The sequence below is a fragment of the Tachyglossus aculeatus genome, chromosome 11 (genome assembly GCF_015852505.1).
Source record: "Tachyglossus aculeatus isolate mTacAcu1 chromosome 11, mTacAcu1.pri, whole genome shotgun sequence".
In the NCBI taxonomy this organism is placed as follows: Eukaryota; Metazoa; Chordata; class Mammalia; order Monotremata; family Tachyglossidae; genus Tachyglossus; species Tachyglossus aculeatus.
This window is the reverse complement of record NC_052076.1, coordinates 40,406,667-40,433,555: the sequence shown is the minus strand read 5'-3', so window position 1 is coordinate 40,433,555 and position 26,889 is coordinate 40,406,667. Positions and strand designations below refer to the sequence as shown.

The 26,889-nt window shown below is 42.3% G+C and overlaps 1 protein-coding gene across 2 annotated transcripts in view; it reads left to right on the top strand.

Moving 5' to 3' along the window:
- The window catches only part of MLYCD (malonyl-CoA decarboxylase), a 97,920-nt gene that overhangs the window by 41,546 nt on the left and 29,485 nt on the right, over positions 1-26,889 (top strand). For both annotated transcript variants that reach the window (XM_038754594.1, XM_038754593.1), the window contains one exon: positions 4,452-4,601. In XM_038754594.1, the coding sequence (XP_038610522.1) occupies positions 4,452-4,601 (150 nt within the window). The remainder of the gene's footprint in view (positions 1-4,451; positions 4,602-26,889) is intronic.

Here is a 26,889-nt window from a genome sequence, read left to right as displayed (position 1 = left end):
TGATGATGAAAGTGCAGAAGGGAAAATCCAAGAGTCAGTCAACAGTTATGGAGGGGTCCCCTAGTATACAGAAGAGAATAGTAGATTTCTATGAAGAGTTCAAAGGAGGTAGAAGTTCAAGGGAAGCACTCAAGATTAACGAATGTTTCTATACTAGTGTACAAAGTGTGGGAAATAAGTAGGCTTACTGGAGGCTTTAGCTCAGAAGTATTCTAAGGATTAAGTGGAAATAACTGAAATGTAGTGAGTAAGCTGACATTACTTCCACTTCTCACCCCTTCTACTGGCCCACCTTGTAGTACTTATGTACATATTAACTTTCTGACTCTATCGTTTTCTCTTTTTTGTGAATTATTTTAGATTCTGCTTGCCCCCTTAGATTGTAAACTCATTAAGGGAAGGGATCTTTTCTGCTAATTCTGTGGTAGTCCTCCAAGTGCTTAGTACAGTGCCCTGCACACTGAAGGTGCTCCGTAAATACTACTGATTGATTTATGATTAATGACTGGAATCCTGGGCTAGAATTGTTATAGGCTGTTCGAGAAAACTTGACAGAAAAATGGCTTTGACCAGTGCCGCAGCCGTACACACAATGGTTCTTCCAACATCTCACGGCCTTCCTCCCAGACAGACGTGTGCTGTAGAAAGAGTATTTTCTAATTCTTTTGTCACGATGCATCCGAATCATGACCCGAAAACACCCATTATGGGAGAACTGACCGAATTAGAAATAGCATTTTAAGCATTATAATAGACCAGCAAATGAGGAGGCAGAGAGAAATGAGCGCTTTTTAGAATAGCATTTTAAGCATTATAATAGACCAGCAAATGAGGAGGCAGAGAGAAATGAGGGCTTTTTAGAATATCATCTCTCATAGCTGTTTTGGTCAGTTTTTTTCCCCCCATTCATTCATTCATTCATTCATTCAATCATATTTATTGAGCACTTACTGTTTGCAGAGCACTGTACTAAGCGCTTGGGAAGTACAAATCGGCAACATATAGAGACGGTCCCTACCCAACAGTGGGCTCATAGTCTAGAAGGGGGAGACAGACAACAAAACAAAATAAGTAAATGGGTCAATACCATCAGGATAAATAGAATTATAGCCATATATACATCATAAATAGAGTAATACATATGTACAAATATACACAAGTGCTGTGGGGAGGGGAGGGAGATAGCTACTGTAAAAATAAAAGAGTAAGCCCCATGTAGTCCAATGAGATCATCTCACTGTGTACTGTGGACAATTTTTCAGTTAACACTGAGGGAGAATCAATTTATGGAAGATGCTCTTTTTATTACATTCTTGCTAAGAGAAATTAAATGTCTAAAGTAGTGAAAGTGGCCACAAGATGGTAGCATTTGGGATTCTAAGGAAAGGAAGAAATGAAGTTAGTGAGGTAAAGGAAGATAAATGCAAAGAAAATAAGATTCAGGAAAACAAATTTCAATAAATGCATGGAGCTGGTAAATGGAAACCAAAAGGGAAGAAAGTCTCACGAGACAAAGTGTTCCAAAAAAAGTATAATGCTTTCTTAAATAGTTTATTGGGGATAGGAAGAACTGTATATCGGTGCAGCAGCAAGATAAGAAAGGTAGCAAGATGTTGAGTTGGCTAAACCTACAATTCTGCAGAGACCTGAAAGGCATTTGGGAAAACCAGTAAGAGGCAAATCAGTCCAGTTCCCTAAGGAGGAATACAAAACAACAGCCAGCTTGCATAGACATAAAATCAAGAAAGCTGAAAAGAAAGGGGAAATGAATTAATCTCATATCATAAGCACTGCATTAAGCCCTGGAAAGACTATGTGGATACAGTCCCTAGACCGCAAAGGGCTTGCAGTCTCTTGGAAACTCTTTAAAGAAATGCTGCCTGTGAGACACATAATCCTTAATTTCTGTCTTTCCAACCTTTTTCAATAATGTCTGTTTCATTTCTTGCCTGCCACCTCCCTGGCTCCTGATAAATAGGATGGAGAACCCGAATACAGGTGACCGACAAGGGCAGAACTTGTAATAGATTTTTCTCCTCTGTCTTTACCCCCCAACAAAAGGGTCACCTCTAATAAGAAAACCTGATTGAGTGCCACCAGTGATGGAAACCAAACCAAACAGGGGAAGGAAGCTGCTGGAGGTATTCAAATCAGCAGGGTCTGGTGACAGGTATCTTAAGTTCTGAGGGAATTGGCAAACAGTATTGAACAGCCACCAACTAGTATTTTGAGACTCGAATCAAGTCTCCAAAGCCCGGGAAAGAGCAGATTTAAAGAACATTTTTCAAACTGGGGGAAAAAAAAGACGGCCCCAAATAATTATAGACTGGTTGGCTTAACTTCAGTTCCCAGAAAGGTACTAGAAGTAATCATTAAACAATCACTTTGCAATCATCCTGAAGAGCACAAGGAACTGGGTAGCAATCAACATGGCTTTGTGAAGAGTAAGTCGTGCCTGACCAATTTAATTTTCTTCTGTGATAGAGCAACAGGCCACGTGGGCAAGGAGGAAGCAATAAATCCGTATTAACCCAACAAGAATTTTTTTTGATTATCCTGCACCTGTCTCAGGAGTGTCTGATTACTCAAGTACCACCCTGCCATCCCCTCCCGTTGCAGTTTTGGGGCCAGGGCCCCTCTGGGAAGGAACAGATAGGAAGAAGGAGAGGCTAGATGTTCTGCCAGTCCCTCTCTAGTTTGTCAAGGGTCAGGCCTCTCTCCAGTTCCTTTCTGAGCAAGGGGGAGACATGCCAAAGTTGCTAGGCGGTGCCAGCCTTCCAGCCTCTTCCCTTCCCAAAGTTACCTTAGGCCAACCACTTTCACCGTAGCTTCTGCCATCTTCCCCACACCTCTGTAGCCGTTATTTCTTGAAGTTTCCTTTCCCACTTGCATCCGCTGCCAGTCTTTGTCACTTGACGAGGGCCCTAGACCTAGTTTGTTATTCCAGGATTTCAGTAGGGTTTTTGATTGTCTTTGACAGGCGAGGAACATTTGGTGTAGGCAGTTCTGCTGTTGTGGGATTAATGTGGATGTCACCCCCTTCTCAGAACCCTGCGGTGGCTCTGAGTTATCATTTGAATGCAATCGAAACTCATAAACGTGGGCTTCAGAGACTCCACCATCTAGCTCCCCTGGCCTAGCCACTGTCAACTCAAGCTGTATGTCTGGTTATGCTCTCTGCTCTAGCCTGCTTAACCTATTTTCTGTTCCTCATGTCTGACTTTCTCACCTCCGAGCCATTTACCCCAGCTGACGTGCCTTCTTCCTTCTCTCTTCTCTCTGTACCGTGTGCAGTGCTCTGCACACAGTAAGCGCTCAATAAATACGATTAATTGATTGATTGATTCTCTCTGCCAGCCTCATCCTGAATCGTCTTCAAAGTTCAACCAGAAATCCACCTCCTCCTTTGCCTTTCCAGATTAACCCTTCTGACTTTAATCATTCATTCAGTGCTTGGCACCCAGTAAACGCTTAACAAATACCATCATTATTATATGCCACTATGGAACTTTTATGCTGTTTGTAGTCTTTACTAATAATGTTGATAATAATAATGGCATTTAAGTGCTTACTGTATTCCAAGCACTATACTAAGTGCCAGAGTAGATATAAGGTAATAAAGTTGGACACAGTCACTGTCCACATGGGACTCACTGTCTAAAGGAAAGGGAGAACAAGTTTTGACTTGCTTTTACAGGTGAGGAAATTGATTCCCAGAGAAGTGAAGCGACTTGCCCAAGGTTGCACAGCAGGCAAGTGGCAGAACCCAGCTCTTCTGACTGTCAGGCCCGTGCTCTTATTGTGGGCAAGTCTTCTAACTCAGTTATATTGTACTCTCCCAAGCGCTTAGGAGGAGGAAGCAATAAATCCTATAAATCCATATTAACCCAACAAGAATGTTGATTGATTATCCTGCACCTGTCTCAAGAATGTCCGACCACTCAAGTACCTCCCCGCCATCACCCTCCCCGCACCCCCCCACCGATGCAGTTTTGGGGCCAGGGGGGCTCTGGAAGAAACAGGTAGGAAGATGGAGGAAAGGCTAGAAGTTCTGCCAGCCCCTCTAGTTTTTCGAGAGCCCCGCCTCTCTCCAGGTCTCTCTTCTGGGCATCCAGTAAGTCCTCAATAAATATGATTGATGTCTTGATTTGCACTACACCACACTTCTTGTGTGCCCTGTGTCCTTTGTAGCTCTATTATTTGTGTATCATGGCATGTGTTTGTGTGACTGTCTGTTGGGTGGTGGTGGGGCAGTCCTATCTTTCCCGTTAGATGGTAAGTTCCTTAAGGTCATAGATTATATCTTACTGTTTCTGTAATTTCCCAAGTTTAATATACCTGCCTCTTGCACACCCAAGTCTGTAAATATGTTCCTTATTATCAAAAAGTATTGAATCACTGTTATACTTAGTATCATAGAATGGTCATACAATTATGAATTTTTTTTTCAGGCGATAGTGAAAGAATTTTCTGCTCCAGAAACAGAAGATTCCAACAAAATTGTTGCGGCAATTTTCTATTCCATCAGTCTGACTCAGCAAGGCCTCCAGGGTGTTGAGCTGGGAACCTTCCTTATTAAGCGGGTTGTTAAAGAGCTGCAGGTAGGTGGGAAATCACGACACACGTAACATTGTTGGAACGCTCATTTTTACTGTCATCTTTGAGCTTTTTTTTCCCTTTGAACTGTCTTGCAGCTCCGTCTCACATTATCAGCCAGGAAATATGACACTTTCCATTTCTCTTTCTACCCTTGATCTACCCTTGATCATCACGTTTAGCTCTGATAGTTCATTGTGCTGTTTTTAGCCGTGCATCAGTTTTATCATGCAAATTACATCTTTCTTGGGTTCTGTTTAAAAGGATTTTTCTGATCCCATAACAGAAATTTCCCAATTCCACTATTCTGCCAAATACTTTTCCCCATACCCTTTCTTAGGAGACTGGATGGATGAAAAGCCTGAAATAGAGGTTTAGAGTAGAGTGGGTTAGTCATAATTAGCTTATTAAGGAGCAAAGCCTTGGACAGATTGACTCTAAGGTTAGTCGAAAGATAATCAGCAGAAAAGCAACAAATAACTGCTGCAGATCCAGGTCAAAGGGTGATCTTCACATGAAAGAGATTCTTTTATCTTTTCAGCCACCATGTACCTTTATGGACCACCATTTTTAATTAGTATTGTCTTCGATTTTGAAGAACAGGAATTTGTATAAATTGTTCAAACTGTACATGTGTATATATATATATATATATATATATATTTCTTTGGTATATGTCCGTGGAAATGGTATAATGTATATTATCCACTGATTTGGAAACAGGATCTGTATCTGTTAGAATTTAAGCAGTTCATTAGCACAGTTTTGGAGAAGTTAGTACCAAGAGAGTCAGGGCAAGTTTAGTGTTAATATTTACATGAGAGGGAATTTAGAATGAGAATACTAATCTTACCATTGTTTGTTCCAGGCAATTTTTAAAAAAATTCCCATTTTGCCGAAATACTGTTTGTGGACAAATTGTGCTTTCACGGAATAGTTGATTCTGCACATTTGGTCCCTTCTGCATCTTGGAGTTGATCTTTGAATGAATTTTACTTTAAATGATCGGGATTTGGAAAAACGAACAAAACTTTCCATTTAATGTGAGAATCAGGGGTATTGAGCATTTACTGTGTCAGAACACTGTACTAAGTGCTTGGGAAAGTACAGTAGACACTACCCCTGTCCACCGGGAGCTTAGAGACTAGATCATCATCATCAATCGTATTTATTGAGCGCTTACTATGTGCAGAGCACTGTAGATGAGTAGGCACACATTAAAATAAATTCCAGATAGGTATGTGCATAAGTCTTTTGAATTCTCTCTTCCCTACTATGTTGTTCGCCATCCTCTCATTCATTCATTGTCGTATTTATTGAGTGCTTACTGTGTGTAGAGCACAGTACTAATCTCTTGGGAAAGTACAGTAACGCAACAGAGACAATCCCTACCCACAACGAGCTCACAGTTTAGGGGGTGGGGAGACAGTAAACAGACAAATAAACAAACATCAATATAAATAAATACAATTACAGATATATACATAAGTGCTGTGGGACAGGGAGAAGGGGGGAGAACAAAGGGAGCGAGTCAGGGTGATATGGAAGGGAGTGGGAGATGAGGAGAAGTGGGGGTCAGTCTGGGAAGGCCTCTTGGAGGAGGTGTGTCTTCAGCGAGGCTTTGAAGTGGGGAGAGTAATTGTCTAGCAGATTGGAGGAGGGAGCGTTCCAGGCCAGAGGCAGGACGTGGGTTGGGGTTGGCGGCGAGACAGGCGAGATGGAGGCACAGTGAGAAGATTAGCACCAGGGCGGGTTGGGCTGAAGAAGGAGAGAAGGGAGGTGAGGTAGGAGGGGGCAAGGTGATGGATAGCCTTGAAGCCGAGAGTGAGGAGTTTTTGATCGATGCATAGGTTGACAGGCAACCACCAGAGATTTTTGAGGAGGGGAGTGACATGCCCAGACTGTTTCCGTACAAAGATAATCCGGGCAGCAGCGTGAAGTATAGACTGAAGTAGGGAGAGACAGGAGGATGGGAGATCAGAGAGGAGGCTGATGCAGTAATCCAGTTGGGATAGGATGAGAGAATGAACCAGCAGGGTAGCGGTTTGGAAGACGAGGAAAGGGCGGATTTTGGTGATGTTGCGGAGGTGAGACCGGCAGGTTTTGGTGACGGATTGGATATGAGGGGTGAACGAGAGAGCGGAGTCGAGGATGACACCAAGGTTGCGGGCTTGTGAGACGGGAAGGATGGTAGTGCCGTCAACAGTGATGGGAAAGTCAGCACTTCCTCACGGCACTTATGTGTCTACCCATACTTGATTTTAATGTCTGTCTCCCCCTCTAAACTGTGAACTCCGTAAGGCCAGGGATCAGTGTTCACCAACTCCATTGTGTTGTACATTTTCAAGTGCTTAGTACAGAGTTCTGAACGCAGGAAGCACTTAATAAATACCATGGATCGATCCTGCCTCATTTGGCCTGAGTAGGTTCAATAAAGTAAACAGAAAGACAAATAATGTCTCAGGCAAGGTTTTTTGAAGAAAGAAATAGTCAAAAAGAATGTTTGGAATGGGTAATTCCAGAGAAGCAGCGTGGCTTAGTGGAAAGAGCACGGGCATGGGAGGCAGAGGTTGTGGGTTCTAATTCTGGCTCCACCACTTATGAGCTGTGTGACTTTGGAAAAGTCACTTTTAACTTGTCTGTGCCTCAGTTACGTCATCTGTAAAATGGCGATTAAGACTGTGAGCCCCACGTGGGACAACCTGATTACCTTGTACCCCAGCACTTTGAACAGTGCTTAGCGCATAGTAAGTGGTTAACAAATACCATCATCATCATTATTATTAATAACAATTGATTTTGATGTCCCTTGCAGAGTTCTGACATGTGACCTAGCACTTAGTTTTTAGAGATTGCCACTGATCTAACCCAGTCTGAGATTCTGGGCTAACATCTGCATATTATCAGATAGCCGTCCAGGTACTTAATTATGTTGCCCTTAGGAACAAATGACTTAATAATGAAATACAAATCGAAATGGTCTTTTGACAAGAAAAAAGACGTTCTTGTCAATTAGGGTGGTTATTGCTTTCCAAGTGCAGGCTGCCTTATGCTGAACAAGCAAGATGCAGCTGACGCAGTCCTGTGCAGTTGAGCACAGGAATAGCAAGGGAAAATGAAATCCAGATGCCAGCGTAAATCATCAACTTTGACCATTCAGGCTTCTCCCCCGCCAAACTTGGATCAGAGCTGACAAATTGTTTCCCAGATATTTACACTTCTTTTCCCGGCACCTGCCAACTTCATGGCGGTTGTGGTAAGGTAAGCTCCTTGCGGGCAGGGAACATATCTACCAACTCTGCTCTGTTGTGCTCTCCTGCGCCCTTAGTACCATACTCTGCACCATGTAAGTACTCAGTAAATATGATTGATTAATCAGCGAGCTGCCAAAGTATGGGCAACAACAGAAGGAGAACAGAAGCAACAAGTTCATTCACAAAGTTAAAATAATTTTATCTGATGGAAAGGGAGTTTGTTGGCATCACCCAAAGTGCAAAAGGGGAAAAAAAAAAACTTCAATTGAAATTCTGTGCTCCGTTTAGGGTCCTGAGTTGGACTTTGAGGTAGCTGTGACCAAATGCTTTTGAAATTAGCATTTTGGGCAGAGTGCATTTATAAGCTTTTAGACTGTGAGCCCACTGTTGGGTAGGGACTGTCTCTATATGTTGCCAATTTGTACTTCCCAAGCGCTTAGTACAGTGCTCTGCACATAGTAAGCGCTCAATAAATACGATTGATGATGATAAGCTGGGCTAAAGGTCAGACATTTAGGAAGTTGTCTTATTAAAAAATTTAAACTGTTCATGTTGCATGCCAAACTATATTACTCATTGTTTTGCTCCATTTACTGGGCATCGTTCCTGTAGATATTAATATGCTGCCGTACTATTTCCATGTTTTGATCAAAAAAATATCCTAGGGGAATAAACGAAGAATATAATGACAACGTGGCAAAAGAAATAGGATGCCTCGTTATTTGTTTTATTTACACTCCACTATATTTGACTGATTCCAAACCACTTAATTTCAAGCCTCTGTAACTTTTAATTTCCCCCTCCCCCCGATAATATTTCAGTTGCTGCCATCTTAAAGTGACATACAATAGAAGAAATATTGAGAGTTAGATTTTATTTTTTTTAGCTCTAGACATTTAGGCTGCATGTGAATTTAGAATATATCCTTTTGGTAATTGAGAGCATTGATCAAAGCACTGATATAGGATGGTACTAGTGGAGAAAAAGCATTGTACAATATTGGTGTTCATCCCTCTAATTTTTGATTATCTAACTCTTGAAGTAAATTGTACTTCATGTTGTTTACAGCCTTTTCTTTCAAATACTCTTTTCATATTTAATCCTGAATAAAGATATATTCCTCTGTAAATCAAGAGCTTAGAACATGGATTCTGAATGATTCCGCAATTCCAGTATAAAGTGTAATTTAAATGCCAAGTATAATAGAATACTATTATAAAGACCCCTTATTCGCCAACTGTTTCACTACGTAGCCGAAATACAATTGCTCTTAATTTTCAAGGCTCCAGGTATTTATTTGTGTGTGTTTGAGTTGGACTGCAAAGCACAATTCAAGACCTGTAGCCCCTTGAATGTTAGATGTAGCCAGTCCACTGGGAAGTGGCTGTCGGGGGGTTTTACCGTTGGTATATATCCGACTTACCCCCCAACCTATGTGTGTTACACCGGGTATGGAAAATGCATAGTGACTGAAAAGAGTGTTTGGTACATGTGTAAGTCCTGTGGGATTTAGATGACATGGTTCTAACCCAAGTCCTTCCATTTTCTGGGCAAGTCACTCACCTTCAGTGGGCTTTAGTTTCCTCATCTATAAAATGAGGACCAAAAAACCCCCCAGAAAAACACTTCAAGGGAAATTCTGTGTTCTGTTTAGGGTCTGAATCGGACCCTGAGGTATTATCAAATGCTTAAAAATTTCCTGAGGAAGGGGTTCATTGGGAATAACTGGAAATACAGTTGCACTTGGATCTGTGACCTTTGGACGTTTGATATTCATCCCACCCCCAACCCCACAGCCCTTATGTACCTATCTTTAAATTATTATAAATTGTGCCTGTCTCCCCTTCTTGCCTGTAAATTCATTGCGGGCAGGGAATGTGTTTTCTAATTCTGTTGTATTGTAATAATAATAATGGCATTTATGAAGCGCTTACTATGTGCCAAGCCCTGTTCTAAGCGCTGGGGAGGTTACAAGGTGATCAGGTTGTCCCTCGGGGGGGCTCACAGTCTTAATCCCCATTTTACAGATGAGGGAACTGTGGCACAGAGAGTAATAATAATAATAATGATGGCATTTATTAAGCGCTTACTATGTGCCAAGCACTGTTCTAAGCGCTGGGGAGGTTACAAGGTGATCAGGTTGTCCCTTGGCGGGCTCACAGTCTTAATCCCCATTTTACAGAGAGTACAGATTGTACTCTCCCAAGTGCTTAGGACAGTGCCCTCCACATAGTAAGAGCTCAATAAATACCACTGATTGATTTGATTAATAGGAAAGCCTGACTGAACACCTCCATTTATATTCTTGGTGCCTGAAAAAAAAATAGGTTTGCACAATTCATGTCATGTTTGAAGTAGAATTTGATTAATCAGCCTCCTTGCAAATGGCAAGCCACCATAAGAGTAATGATGACTAGGATATTTATTAAGCTTTTCCTACGTGCCAAACCATGTACTAAATGCTGGGGTAGATACAGTATAATTGGATCGGACCTACTCCCTGTCCCACGTGGGGCTCACATTCTAAGAGGGAGGGAGAACAGGCATTTTGTCCTCATTTTACAGATGAGGAAACTAATGCCCAGAGCCGACAAGTGCCTTACCCAGGGTCACAGGGCGGAAAATGGAAGGACTTGGGTTAGAACCTGGTCACTGAACTCACAGTTTTGTGCTGTTTCCATTAGCCACGCTACCTCGTAGTATCTTGGGCAAGGGTGGGGAGATTTGGTTACTGGTTGATTGAATCTGGCCCATGGGCATGGACCGGGATTGCCAGTCTGTTTGAGGAAGTGACTTGACTTTTCCAGTGGCTACTTACTACCTGCCTCCAAGCCATCTATGAATACCATCAACAACCTTACCGTGACTCTAGTCCACCACTGACCTCACAATGAGGACAGTGACCTTCTGGTCTATAATTGCTCACCTCTGGCATACTGTAACAATCTGGCATCCTCAATCTTTTTTTTTTTTAATGGCTTTTGTTAAGCACTTACTATGTGCCAGGCACTGGACTAAGCACTGGGGTTGTATCGTACTCTCCCAAGTGCTTAGAACAGTGCCCTCCACATAGTAAGAGCTCAATAAGTGCCACTGATTGATTTGGTTAGTAGGAAAGCCTGACTGAACACCTCCATTTATATTCATGGTGCCTGAAAAAAAAATAGGTTTGCACAATTCATTTCATGTTTGAAGTAGAATTTGATGAATCAGCCTCCTTGCAAATGGCAAACCACCATAAGAGTAATGATGAAGCTAATCAGGTTGAATCAATCAATCAGTCGTATTTATTGAACGCTTACTGTGTGCAGAGCACTGTACTAAGCGCTTGGGAAGTACAAGTTGGCAACATATAGAGACAGTCCCTACCCAACAGTGGGCTCACAGTCTAAAAGGGGGAGACTGAGAACAAAACCAAACATACTAGAACAAAACCAAATATACTGGTTGAACACAGTCAATGTCTCATATAGGGCTCACAGTCTTAATCCCCATTTTACAGATGAGGGAACTGAGGCACTGGTAGGTGACTTGCCCAAGGTCACATAGCAGACAAGTGGCAGAGCCAGGTTTAGAGCCCTGGTCCTTTCACTCCCAGGCCCATGCTGTTTCTATTAATAATAATAGTAATGATAATATAATCGTGGTATTTGTTAAGTGCTTACTATGTGCCAAGCACTGTTCTAAGCACTGGGGAAGATACAAGATAATTAGGTCAGACAGTGCCAGTCCCACACAGGACTCACAGTCTAAGTAGGAAGGGGAAGAGGTCTTGAATCACCATTTTGCAGATGAGGTAACAAAGGCACAGAGAAGTGAAGTGACAAGCCCAAGGTTACAAAGCAGACAAGTGGAGGAGCTAGAATTAGAACTCGGGTCCTTCTGACTCGCGGAGGAAACTGGAGTACTTGGGAAGAAACCAGTTGGTGGCTACTGGCTACGTAATGATAGTAATAATAATAATAATATTAATAATAATAATAATAATACTAAGCGCTGGGGTGGATGGATACAAGCAAATCGGGTTGGACACAGTCCCTGTCCTACGTAGGGCTCGCAGTCGTAATCTCCATTTTACAAACGAGGTAACTGAGGACAGAGAAGTGAAGTGACTTGTCCAAGGCCACACAGCAGACAAGTGGCAGAGCTGGGATTAGGACCCATGGCCTTCTGAGTCCCAGGCCCATGCTCTATCCAGTGAGCCATACTTCTTGCTATTGGAAATAGATTTTCCTAGTTTGAAAAGGCAAAATTCATCCAATCATATTTATTGAGTGCTTGCAGTGTCCAGAACACTGTATTAAGCGCTTGGGAGAGTACAGTACAACAATCAACATACATATTCCCTGTCCATATTGAAAATTATGGTAGTTTGAGACCTTTCACTGCCAGCTGGTGAGAAGGGCTTGAAAACTTTGTAGTTGTTTTCTAGGAAACTTTCCTTCTCTTGCAGGGAAAACCCTTTGCAAGAAGTAAGTTTTAAGGTGGAGGGAGAATTTGTCAGAAGCCGTGGACTCTCTCCCCTGCAGATTAAGGATTGATCTTCTAAAGCTAATGAGCTATTGAATTGTTGCGTGGTAGAAATGATGTGAATGGCTCTTGTGCCAAAATTGAGGGACAGGCATCCTTCTACTCCCTCCTTACAGGTGATTGGGTGGCGCGAATTTGGCTCCTCCAAACTTGAAGTGCCTCCGTGTTTATTTCCACAAATCTGGGCTAAAGCAGGTCTTGGGGATGTCTGCTTCGTTTTCCCGTTCACAGCTGATGAATAATGTCAGCATGATCCGGATGGAGAGAAGTTGATGCTTAGTGGCGAAGTGGCAGAGACCAGAAATCTGGGTTATTGCTCCAGTCCCTGAAAAGCCCCCAAATGGGACGTCAGCCCAGACCAAACCAGAAGTTGGCTCTGGCTTACTTCTCTCGGGGCGCGGGGGCTACCCCTCGTACCCATAAAACCCTTGGGAAATGATCAGACGTAACGTGGCATCAAAGCAGTACTCATCCTTTATTCAGTCGTATTTATTGAGTGCCTCCTGCATGCAGAGCACTGTACTATGGGCTTGAGAGACTACAATATATATCCCTATTTGTAATTTATTTATACTACTGTTTGTCTCCCCCGCGAGACTGTAAGCTCGTTGTGGCCAGGGAACGTGTCTGTTTTATTATACTCTCCCAAGAGCTTAGTAAGATGCTCTGCACACAGTAAGCGCTCAATAAATGCCATCAGATGAGCGAGTGAAGGAGCCCCGCGGGCTGGGACCAAACTATTCAGGGGCCAACTCGGTGACATTTAGCAATAATGTTTGCCGCGCAGTTCAAGATGCAGTTGGCGTTTGGACTGTATTGTCTGTTTCCAGAGCATTATTGCCACGACAAGCTTGACAGGCAGCCAGTTCCAGCTGGGAATAGAAATAGAACCAATCCACCTCCAAGGGCACGAACTGCTGGTAAGTAATTTTCCCTCCGCCATCCTGCCGAACACGGATGCTAATCCTGAATCAGTATTCTCCCGGGGAGACAATTCCATCCTGACTAAATTGCGGATTGTTTGGCTGCTTTGTAAGTCCCGACTAGCGGGCCAAGCGTACAATTGATGACTGACTGGTTTACCGAACTGTAGCTTAGGGTGTGCTATTGATCAGGTTGCCACAGTGTTCGGGATTCTGCTTTATGGTGCCTGAGGAAGAAATAGAAGTCAAACCCGTCTTTATCACATAATCCATCTGGAAAAGAGAGACAGGTGTACATTTAGCTCAGCCACTGGCTACTACCGAGTATTTAGTCTTGCAATAGAATGGAAAATGGATGTGTTACAATCGGAGAATCGATCAAAATTCTGTCTTCGGTGAGCCATTCTTCAAACTGGTAACTGGGAAGGATTTCTCCTTTATTCTGAATTGTTTGATGCCTAAAATAGTGTGAGAGCCCGTATGTGATTAGTAGTAATGCTATTTCATTCGGGATCTACTGAATGCAGTGCACTGAACTAAGCGCTTGGGAAGTATAACAGAAGCTGAAGTCGCATTCTCTGCCAACAAGGAACTCACATTCTGATGGGAAAGGCAGAACAATGAAATCAGGATATACAAAATGGACTGTTTAATCAAATATACATATGTACACAAGAGCCAAGTTCAGACCTAAAGATATAAGTGACGAAGCCCCACTTGTCCTCATCTCCCGCTCCCTTCCATGTCACCCTGACTCGCTGCCTTTGCTCTTCCCCCTTCTCCCCTCCCCACAGCACGTGTGTGTGTATTTTACATATATAAAAATTTTTATTTATATTGATGCCTGTTTAATTATATTGATGTCTGTCTCCCCCGCCCCGCCGGATTGTGAGCCCACTGTGCGCAGGGATCATCTTTATTACTGTAGTGTACTTTCCAAGCACTTAGTACAGTGCTCTGCACATGGTAAGCGCTCAATAAATACAATTGAATGAATGAATGAAGGGGTGATAAGATTGGGGTACGGGTAATCCATTGTGGAAGACTTGATGGGGTTGGGCTTTGAAAGTGGGGAGGATTGAGATGTCAGGTTTAAAGCCCCGGGAACAGCATGGGGTCAATCGATCGATCATACTTATAACAATAATAATAATAATAATGGCATTGATTAAGTGCTTACAATGTGCAGAGCACTGTTCTAAGCGCTGGGGAGGTTACAAAGCAATCAGGTTGTCCCCCAGGGGGCTCACAGTCTTAATCCCCATTTTACAGATGAGGTAACTGAGGCACAGAGAAGTTAAGTGACTTGCCCAAAGTCACACAGCTGACAGTTGGCGGAGCCGGGATTTGAACCCACGACCTCCGACTCCAAAGCCCGTGCTCTTTCCACTGAGCCATGCTGCTTCACTACTGTGTGCAGAGCACTGTACTAAGTGCTTGGGAGAGTATGGTACAACAGAGTTGGTAGAAGACATGTTCCCCGCCCACATCATCATCATCAATCATATTTATTGAGCGCTTACTATGTGCAGAGCACTGTACTAAGTGCTTGGGAAGTACAAATTGGCAACACATAGAGACAGTCCCTACCCAACAGTGGGCTCACAGTCTAAAAGCCCACAGTGAGCTTGCAGTTTAGAGGGGGAGACAGATATTAATAAAAAATAAATTACAGCTATGTATGTAAGTGTTGTGAGTGAAGGTGAAAAAAGGGAGCAAATCCAAGTGCAAGGGTGACACAGAAGGGAGTAGGAGAAGGGTGGGGTACAGTGGAAAGAGGATCATAGGAGGGGTGACAAATCTGAGCTCAGATTTAGGGAGTTGAGAGCCGTTAGGTGGTGAGAACTAGCAGAAACCCTCCCTTATATCTATCCCTGAACTTAGAACAGGGTTTGGAACATAGTAGGCACTTAACAAATACCACCATCATCATTATTGTTATTATCTGGTCCCTGGCCCAAAAAGGGCCCACAGGTGGCAAGTCATCAGAAGAGAAATAAAGCTAGATGCACATCATTAACAAAATAAATAGAATAGTAAATATGTACAAGTAAAATAAATAATCTGTACAAACATATATACAGGTGCTCTGGGGAGGGGAAGGAGGTAGGGCGGGGGGGTGGGAGGGGGAGAGGAAAAAGTGTATGAACATGACTATATTAAATTTGTATTTTCCAGATGAGGTGACTGAGGCGGAGAGGAGTTAAGAGATTGACCCAGGGTCACTCAGCAGACAAGCAGTGAATCCGGGTTTAGAACCCAAGTCATTTTGATTCTCAGGCCCGTCCTCTATCCCTTAGGCTATGCTCCTTCTCTTTTCGGAATCTAGGCAGTTCTCTGTCTCTCAGCCTTCCTACCTCACCAATAAAGAGTGCTGGGTAGAACACCATTAGCTCACAAACTATCGGGCATTTTTCCTTTTAGGGCCACAGTGACTTCACTTTTAAAAAAAAGGCCGATATTACCTGCTCTTTCCCTGCCTGCCCTTTACGGGGAAGAGTCAGGTAAAATTGAGACGTGAGTTCTTATGCGTTGAGTCCTTTGAATTCCACACATGATCTTGCAGGTAAGCATTAAGTGTAATTTATTTTGGATTTTCTGGCCAGGTTCCAATCAAGTGATTACATTCCGCCCTGTGTTTTCAATTGGAAGTTATTCATTTCCTGTTCGAAATTGTTAATAGGGTGTTTCTGAGCGTGACTGATAGATACTGTTTTATATAACTCTTATGGTGCTGCATTTTTAAGGAAGGATTTTTTTTTGTGTGTGTCCACACTCAACCATAAATACAAATATAAATAGGTGCAGAGAAATTTTTACAAACTGGTATTATGTGTGTATATTAGTATGTGTAATCAATAACTATGGTACTAGTTGAAAGTCATTTTTTCTGTGGTATTTGTTGAGTGCTTATTATTGTGCCAGTCACTGCTCTAAGCACTGGAGTAGGTACAAACTAATCAGTTTGGACAAAGACCATGCTCCACATGGGCTCACAGTCTTAATCCCCATTTTACAGATGAAGCAACTGAGGCACAGAAAAGTTGTGACTTGCCCGAGGTCACACAGCAGACAGATAGTGCAGTTGAGATGAGAACCCAGGTCCTTTTGACTCCCGGTCCTATGCTCTATCCACTAGGCCAGCTGCTGCTTCTCTTAGGTTATTTTGTTTCACTAAGGATGTAGTTTTGCTTATTTAGAAGCAGTGGATTTCCAAGGTACACTCATCTGCACGACAAGTGCTACAGTGTTATGTTTTCTGAAACATTAGTCCGTTCATGTATCCCCAAACTGTGGGAATCTGACTCAAAATACATAGCTTAACAGTTTTGATTTATAGTTCACTTGCTGTGCAAAGCAATGACTTCTTTAAATCCTGATGCCTTAATAGCAAGCGCGATACTAGACAGATTGTTATTACCGCTAATAGATTCAATTCATTTATCCATTCGTTTCAGCTGCCATTTTCCCCATTATTTTGTTAACGTGAAAAAAGGTTAAGTATTCTTGAAGAGCTTTCACACTCTCTATTACCAGAGTGATCTGGGGATTTCAATCCCCTTCCATAATGGGAGCCTACAGAGGCAAAAATCATACATTATCTGCAGACTTTGTTCATTTTTGTCTCCACAGTCTATTTTTTATGGTTATTAAAGACATATTCTAATCTCCATCATCCAGTTGCTTGAGATGCTAAGTGTATTTCCTGTCTCGCAGCCAGTTAAGTAGTTTAATCGAGGCAATAGAAAGCTGGTTTAAGTTTTCTCTCTTTTCCACAAGTAATAATCTAATTCTGCCCATAGTGCACTGAAGATAAAACATCTCAATCTGCCACAGCCCTGTAGGCCACCGCACAATTTGGATTTAAGGTAATGAGCAGCAGTAGGTCTGAAATGATGTTGATTTGCTCAAGAAGCACAATTTATGACCAAGGGGATGAGGTGAGATATCTGCTTGCCTGAGCGATTAGGAAAGAAGACATTATGGGCCTATTCATAGGTATCAAACATGTGGTTTAGTCAAGGATATTCCAGACGAGATGAATTCATTTTCTGGGATTTCCCAATTATGTACATTAAGGCACATCTGCCCACTAAATAATTCACTTACAAAAATACCCATAACACTGGCATTTAACCCTCCCAGAATTGGTTGGTTTCTCTGAGAAATCCATTTGATGCATTGTCTACAGTTTAATAATCTTAGAAAGCGACCATTTATAGATGCAGGGTAGTTAAATTTCAACTGCACCATAAGGTCCTGGGCCCTAAAGTCCTTGTATCGAAATAGATAATTTCAGGGAAATTGTTCATTTGTCTTGTGAAATAACTAAGTAGCTATTTATTACAAAAAGCTGCAGTAGGGGTGAAATTGGGTTCTTTTTAAGCATCTTAGTGTTGAAAATTTTAAAGCACATGCCATGAACTTCCCCCTAGTAAAGACTGATGGCAAAGTAATCAGATTGATCTCTAGAGATAACCCCATTGATACAATTCTTTGTCCAGTCCTAAAAGCTTTTGGATGTTATATTTTAAAAAATACCATGTTTTTAATAATACAGCAGTGCATGACAGAATTTCTTTTTCAAAATATTTACTTCTTGAAATGCAACCAAGACCATTCATAATAAGTCATAATAATTCATAATAAGTCTTCAAAATAGTATTCCCAAACCCAGGCCTTCAAGTTCTGAATGCCCTCTCTTTAGGAATGTCTGCCCTTGCCCTTTATGTTGCTTTGTCACATGATCAATCAATCAATCAATCGTATTTATTGAGCGCTTACTGTGTGCAGAGCACTGTACTAAGTGCTTGATCAGGAAGATCATAATGAGACACAGCATGGCATAGTGGCTAGAGCCTGGGCCTGGGAATCAGAAGGTCAGGGGTTCTAATCCTGTCCCCACCACTGGCCTGCTGTGTGACCTTGGGCAAGTCACTTTACTTCTGTGCCTCAGTTTCCTCATCCATAAAATGGAGATTGAGGTTGTGAGCCCCATATGGGGCGGGGACTATGTCCAACCCGATTTGCTTGTATGCACCCTAGCACTTAGTACAGTGCCTGGCACATATTAACTGCTTAACAAATACCATTATTATTATTATTATTACTACTGCTATTAACCCAACCAACTATTCCAAGTCCTACAGACACAGGACTTCTGTATCTTCAGTAAATGATCTGTACCTTCAGTAAATGACAGATGTGATTCCCACGGTTGCAGAGACCAATGGAGGATTGTAATAAATGGTGTTTATTGTTTTTAATATATACCAAGTTTTTACAATACCCTGCCTGCAAAGAGCTAACAGACTAGGTGGCATAGAAGGTGTACACTTATCACAGTCAATTTACCTTTATTAAATGCCTATTGGGTTTGTCACAAGAAGGAATCAAGCAATGTTTGGACAGCATATAAACACAAATTTTTACTAGTATGGTGGTAATTACCTTGGATTGTACTACTATGATTTTCTTTTAATTTGAGGTTATTCTTTCTTCATTTGTCATACTTTATTGGTGTCTAGTTTCCGGTTTTTCACAAAATATCAGAGGAATGTGAGAAGCTTCTGACGGCATTTTGTAGATAGCTCGTTGACTCTGGCTTAGAACTCATCTACTGGAGGAAATAGACTTAATATGGTTTTTCATGGCTATAAAACCTGTTCCACAGAAGGTTTCCACTTTACCTGAAAAACCTTTGGATTTCGTTAATAGTTTTATATAGTCACTGTAGAATACTCTTTCTATAAAAATCAGCTATTCAGATGTTGAGGTCCCAACCCCAAGCAATCACTGAACGTATGTTCAGTATCCCTATGTGATTTTAGTTAGTAGAAGAGGATTTGTATTCAGAAATTAAATACGAGGCACTCCTACATAAATTTGGAGTTTGAGGAACTGAATAAAACTGATTCATTTGCTCAGAGCTACTGTACTGCATAGTACTCTTGTTTCCTGAGCCACACATCATCGTCACTTATGGTTTTCATGAATTGGGAATCAAACATTGCTCTGATGCCAGGATGATTCCCTAAATTCTAATGATTCAGAAAAGGCCAAAAAAAAATTTCACCTTCCATTGATTGCCCTTTCCCCCCACTTCTCTGAATCCATTAATCATCTCCCGTCTCCTCAGTTGGGCTCATTGGTCACCTCTTTCCCAGTTTCTTTTCTCTCTTTTTTACATGCCCCGTGTTTACAGCAGTAAGATAGGGAGACCCTTGAAGGCCCAAGGAGGCATCAGGTAATAAGGCAGCACACACAGAGACAGAGATACCCCAGCAGTGGCAGAGAAACCGAAACCCATCTCACGGGGGTAAGGGTCCAAATCGAACTACAGAGCTCTTACTGGTTTTTCTCCTGCCCTGAAAAATCTTTCAGTGCTTCAACATGCCGTCCTGGCTACTAGCTGTCTGGACGGTTGGGGAGGGAAGATCTACCTTCTCAAACATTTTCTCTCTCTGTGCTGGACTTTCCCTCCTCTTGGGTTCTATTCATTCATATTGAGTGCTTACTGTGTGCGAAGCACTGTACTAAATCCTTGGAAGAGAGTACAGTGGGGAGAAGGTAAGTACCTCAGATTCTGGCTCTCATAGATCCCATAGAATAGTTGGTGGGCTATTATTATAGCAATGAACGATAATAGTAATTATGTTCTTCGTTAAGCATTTAATAAGAAGGCTAGGATAAATTCAGTATATGCAGATCAGACGGTGTCTCTGTCCCACATGGGGTCCACAGTCGTAGTGGGAGGTTGAAGAGGTATTTAATCCCATTATAATGGATGAGGAAACTGAGGCCCCGAAAAGTGACCTGCCCAATATTACAGTAGACAAGTGTGATGCAGAGCGCAGATTAGAACCCAGGACCTTTGACTCGCAAGCCTGTGTTCTTTCCACTAGATCACCCATTTTGGACCTGGGGTGACTTTTTGTTTTAAAATTGGATGAGGAAAAAACCTTGCTTTGGTTTCAGAACAATCCAGTGTCATCAGCAAGAAAGGTCAGGAATTTGGGGTCCAGATTCCTGTTTTTCTCCTCCCGTTCTCTCTTGCTCATCTTCTTCCTTCTTTAGCTATGTTCCTTGTTTGTGGATTGCCAACACCTTATCATTACTTAGCATTTTGATAGCACTTGATAAAACTTATTATATTTGACTTTTACCTGTTTTTCTTCACAAGGGTCCTGGCAGAAAAGTGTTCTTGTTGTCCCGCTCATGCAGATGAGGAAACTGAGGAATTTTAATATTGAGGAAATTGAATCAATCAATCAATCATATTTATTGAGTGCTTACTGTGTGCAGAGCACTGTACTAAGCGCTTGGGAAGTACAAGTTGGTAACATATAGAGACAGTCCCTACCCAACAGTGGGCTCACAGTCTAGAAAGGGGAGACAGAGAACAAAACCAAACATATTAACAAAATAAAATAGAATAGATATGTACAAGTAAAATAAATAAATAAATAGAATAATAAATATGTACAAACATATATACATATATGAGGGTGAGGAGTCGGCGGCGAGATAGACAGTGAGTAGGTTGGCATTAGAGGAGCGAAGTGTGCAGGCTGGGTTGTAGTAGGGTAGCGAGATGAGTAGGGTAGGAGGGGGCAAGGTGAGTGCTTTAAAGCTGATAGTAATGAGTTTATTTTTGATGTGGTTACAATCTAGAAGGAGGGACATTAATATAAATAAATTATGGAAACATGAGTTTCAAGGCTCTCCAAGGCTTCTCAAGGGCTTCAAGGCTGTCCATCACCTCGCCCCCTCCTACCTCACCTCCCTTCTCTCCTTCTACTGCCCAGCCCGCACCCTCCGCTCCTCCACCGCTAATCTCCTCACTGTACCTCGCTCTCGCCTGTCCCACCGTCGACCCCCGGCCCACGTCATCCCCCGGGCCTGGAATGACCTCCCTCTGCCCATCCGCCAAGCTAGCTCTCTTCCTCCCTTCAAGGCCCTGCTGAGAGCTCACCTCCTCCAGGAGGCCTTCCCAGACTGAGCCCCTTCTTTCCTCTCCCCCTCGTCCCCCTCTCCATCCCCCCGTCTTACCTCCTTCCCTTCCCCACAGCACCTGTATATATGTATATATGGTTGTACATATTTATTACTCTATTTATTTATTTATTTATTTATTTTACTTGTACATTTCTATCCTACTTATTTTATTTTGTTGGTATGTTTGGTTCTGTTCTCTGTCTCCCCCTTTTAGACTGTGAGCCCACTGTTGGGTAGGGACTGTCTCTATGTGATGCCAATTTGTACTTCCCAAGCGCTTAGTACAGTGCTCTGCACATAGTAAGCGCTCAATAAATACGATTGATGATTGATTGATTGATTGATTGATGAGTCTGCCAAGAGGGAGAGAGCAGTGCGGGAGATGTAGATTTGGGAATCATCCACATAGCGATGGTAGTTGAAGCCGTGAGAGCGACTGAGTTCTCCAAGGGAGTGGGTGGAAATGGAGGGAGTAGATGGGCACCCTGACTACTGAGCCTTGCGAGACTCCCAGTCAGATGGGAGAAGCAGCGAAGAAGCTTAGAAGACCCTGAGACTTGCCCTTAAGTCATTCTGCAATTTAGTGACAGAGCCAGCATTCAACCTTACAGCTCTTAAGTTTCCAGGCAGGCCATAACTCACGTGATGTTGTTCTTGCTTTTCCTCGCTGCTCCTGGGCTGTTTTCTAACAATGAGCCCATAACTCTGGCCGTCTCCCACCTACCTTCAGAAATCTTCCCAAATTCCCTCTATACTGTCCTCTCTAGACTGTAGGCTTATTGTAGTCAGGGAACTTGTCTGCCAACTCTGTTGTACTCTCACAAGGGCTTAGTACAGTGCTCTGCACACAGTAAAGTGCTCAATAAATACCATTGATTCCACCTGCTCTCTGAAGCATCAACGAGGAAATGGAAACACAGTGGCCCTTCTGTTGCCCTACTTTCACACACCTGTATTAAAACCACATCCAGCTATCATTCGGTGTGTAATATAGGTTATATGATTATTGTGGAATTGGATCTTCTATCGATACTTTCACTCAGATTGATTGATTGGGAGCGACCCCTTATTGGGCAGGGTTAGAGTCGGTTTAACTTTCTCCTCGCAGCCCCCAAACAAGACTCTGTACGGATGAGTTCAGCCAACCAGGGGAGAACATTTTCTTCCCACGTGTTTACCGGGAACAGACCTCGGTTGTCTATACAACTTATCTGTCCTTAGAGGGGAATCGAAGGAATGACCTTCTAGACTGTAGAGCTCCTTGTGGACAGGGTAGTTTGTCTACCAACTCTGTTACGTTGTACTTTCCCAAATGCTCAGGACAACGCTCTGCACACAGTAAGTGTTCGATAAATACGATTGATTACCATCAGTAGGCAGTTTAAAAACCATCATGAAAAATGGAATTTTGAACTGGGTGGCCAAACATAGAGGTGGAATTCTCCATGCTCTGCCAAATTTAGGAAACTGCCTCCTTGTCAGGTTTTGGAGAATTACGGTAAAATATGCTGGTTTGTGTCAAATGACATATTCATACCCAGTCTATCTCTCGTCTTTGCTGCTCAAATTAGGATTTTTTTTCCTAGTCCTCCATGGATGATGACTTATTTTTTAGAGAAATTCATTTGAAAAATAGAATTTTATCATTGGTTTGAGTGAGTTTATCCCTAATTGTGCTCCTACCATCCTAATTTTACGCATGGATAAGAAGCTAATTATCTTCATAGATTTTTACTGGAACTCAACTATGAATCTTTTCTCCATTCCCATTATCAGCCTCACTTAGCCAAGCTTTGACAAAGGCATACAAGTTAGAATATACTTTGATTTCCGGTTGTAACAAAATGCCTGTCCATGTGTTATACTTTTTATTAGTTATGTAAATGTTAAATTGTTTTTCTGATGGGTTCAAGGTTTTGAGCTACTGTCTTTGTAGCTATTAGAATTTGCACAAGATCTGTTTATTGCAATTCAACCGGAGAACACCAGGGAATCACATAGCTTCATTTTCTTAAATTTGGTTGAATATTAACTACATAACCACCCCAAAAGTCAAGGAAAAAAAGGCTGCTCTAAAAATACTTAAAGTATCACTACCATCAGAATTGATTGGCTCCTTACTGTGCACATATTTATTCATTCAATTGTATTTATTGAGTGCTTACTGTGCCGAGCACTGTGCTAAGCACGTGGAAAGTACAATACGGCAACAGAGATAATCTCTACGCAACAATGGGCTCACGGTCTAGAAGGGGGGAGAAGTATCTTCCTTAGATACTTGGCAACATACAGTAAAATTACAAGACCAATATGGAGCCTGCCCTCAAAGGGTTTTTTTTATCTAATGAGATGGGCAGACTCAAATTGTATACATATAATAGGAAAAAGTAAAATCAGAAGCACCACTGATAAGATGAAAGTAATCAATGAGAAAATGAAATGATTAGTTAGAACTACACTATTGTTCAAGATTTCTTCTCACCCACCACAGAGTGTCCTACTGGAAAGAGCATGGGTCCGAGAGTCAGAAGACTTGGATTCCAAATCCAGCTCTGCCACTTGCCTGCTCTATGACCTCGGGCAAATCCCTGACTTCACTGTGCGTCAGTTTCCCGAACTATGAAACAGATTCAATATTTGTTCTCACTCCTACTTAGACAGGCATCCCCTTGTGGGGTAGGAACTGGGTCTGATGGTCCACCATTCACTTTCCAGTGACTGCTTCTTCCCTACTTCTTTTAAACATGCCCTGTCCTAAAAACACCCTCCCTTGACCTCACGGCTGCCTCCATTTATTGCCCCATCTGTCTCCTACTACTCCTCTCCAAACTCCATGAGGGAATTGTCTACACCCATTGCCTCCATTTCCTCTCCTCCAGTTCTCTCCTTGACCCCTCCAATCTGGCTTCTGCCCCCTTCACTCCACAAAACTGCCCCCTCAAAGGTCACCAGTGATCTCCTTCTGTCCAAATCCAACCGTCTTTACTCCATCCTAATCCTCATTGACGTCTCAGCTGCTTTCAACGCTGTAGACCACCCTCTCTTCCTTGAAACAGTATTTTAACTTTGGCTTTACTGACATTGTCCTCTCCAAGGATCTCCTCCTATCTCTCCGGCAACTCTTTTTCAATCCCTTTTGTAGGCTTCTCTGCCTCCCACCCTCTAACAGTGGGAGTCCCTCAAGGCTCAGTTCTCGGTCCCCTCCTATTTTCCATCTACACCCACTCTCTTGGAGAACTCATTCATTTCCACAGCTTCAGCTATCCTCAGCTTGCCCCCTCCTCACTGTACTTCAATCTCACGTATCTCACGGCCGATCCCTTGCCCATGTCCAGCCTCTGGCCTGGGGACTCCCTTCCCTTCATATGTGACAGGCCACCATCCTCCCCACCTGCAAAGCCCCACTTCCAAGAGGCCTTCCCCGACTAAGCTGTCATTTCCCCAGCTCCCTTTCTTTTTTGCATCACCTATGCATGTGGATCTGTAACCTGTAAGCACTTGATATTCAACCCACCCTCAGCCTCACAGTACTTATGTATCTATCCGTAATTTATTTTAACATCTATTTCCCCCACAGACTGAACGCTGCTAATGGGCAGGGAACATGTGTACTAAATATATTGTAGTGTTCTGTTCCAAGAGCATAGGACAGTGCCCTGTACATAGTAAGTGTGCTACAAATCCCATTGATTAATTATCTTGTATCTACATTAGCACTTAGTATGGTGCTTGACACCTAGTAACTGTTTAACAGATATCACAGTTATTATTCTCTAGTGCTTACCATGCACTGTACTAAGGTCCCTGGGGAGTACAGTAGAGTTGGTAGGCCAATCTCTGTCCTCAAAAAGCTTGCAATCAAGTGGGGGAGACAGGCATTAATAAATACTACAGATAGTGAAGCAGCAGACCATAAGAATGTTGATACTGATACCTAGAGCCAGGAAAGAAGTGTGTATCTGTGTGTACATAAAAAGAAACCACATTTTACCTAGAAAAGCATGGCAACATGGTGCTTCTATTTTATCCTTACAGAGTTAGCTCTCCCCTACCCCTTCTCCAGAAACTGGACTCACTTTTAGAGTAAGTCAGCAAGTTCTCAATTTAAGGGACTTGTAAAAAATTTAGATTTCTCAATTTTACACCCTGTTTCAGCTGTACCTCACGTTGGTTTTGATTTGATAACATTAGCCTCCTTTGTGGCACTCTAGGTCTGGGGCCCGGGCAGTGCAAGGGAGGCCCTGGTGTCATAGGGAATCAATTTTAAAAGCCGAAATGGTTAAAGGGGACGAGACAGGAATGCTTCACTCGAGAGGCTGGAGGATGAGAGTAGGATGTTTCCTGATCACCACGGGGTGATGAACAATCTCTCCATACTTCTAATGGAGTAAAAGTCAGCATGCATATTGTGGAACCTCTTTGACTCAATATAAGTACGTTCCTGTAGCCATCTTACTAATTGCTAATGGATTGAATATAGAATTCGGGGTAATTTGGGTACCAGTAGGTTATCTGACATTGTTTCAGGAATCAATCCCCCCATTTATACTTGACTCCTATGAGAAGAGTGTTTTTGATTTACTTTAGTTTTCAAAATTGTGACCCACTTTTCAGGGATCGGAGGTGTCATAAGTCCAAGGACTACCTAAACTGTCTATTCTCAGGATGCAGGCCATTAAAAGTGAGGGAAAATTGTATATTTAAAATAAGTAAAGTCTCAGTGCTGTTTCTTCCCTTATAAGCTTATACTCTAGACTGTACGTTCACTGTGGGCAGGGAATGTGTCCACCAGCTCTGTTATGTTGCTATATTGTAGTCTCCCAAGCCGTTAGTACAGCGCTCTGCAAACAGTAAGCACTCAATAAACATGATTGATTGATTCCAATGTCTCTTTTCACAAGAAACCCTCAAGGAGCATGAGGAATCTCCCATCGAGAATGGCGGGCGAGCCCCGGGCCTGAAACTTCAGGACCAGATGCCTGCGTGTAGGAATTGATTATGGAGGTGGTGGTTTTGCAGCACCACTCGAATCTACTGGGGCAAGGATTACTCGAGCAAGTAGGGGAGCAGGGGCCCGGCACATCACAGAGTGCACACAAAGGTGTATTATGTGCAGGATGACCACAAAACAAGAAGAAAAAAATGTATTCTTTCAAACCCGGTAAGGTTCTAGAAATAATTTGATTTCATCCCCGTAAACTTACTTAAAAAAAAAATCACTTGTTAGCAGTTAACCCAGTCGTAGAGACAAATGGATTTCATCCATTTAAAACATACATGCAAGCACACAAGCCTTGTTTAGAATCACTTATTAGGGCATGACAGATTTTTTAAACCTTCTCAGCAAGATCCTAGAATGCTTTTTAACATGCATTTTTGAGATTTTAACAGCAGCAGCATCACAGTCTGTTCCATATTATAGTAAATATAATGTTTTATGCTTTTCAATTCTTTTTGGTTCTGCAAAACAGACTCAGGGAAGCGTGGTATGCCATCAGTCAGACTGTGCCTTCTAACCAATTTTGAATGGTTTTGTTCGCAATCATTTTCCTCCAGAAGAAAATCACTGACTTTTAAACATCCATGTT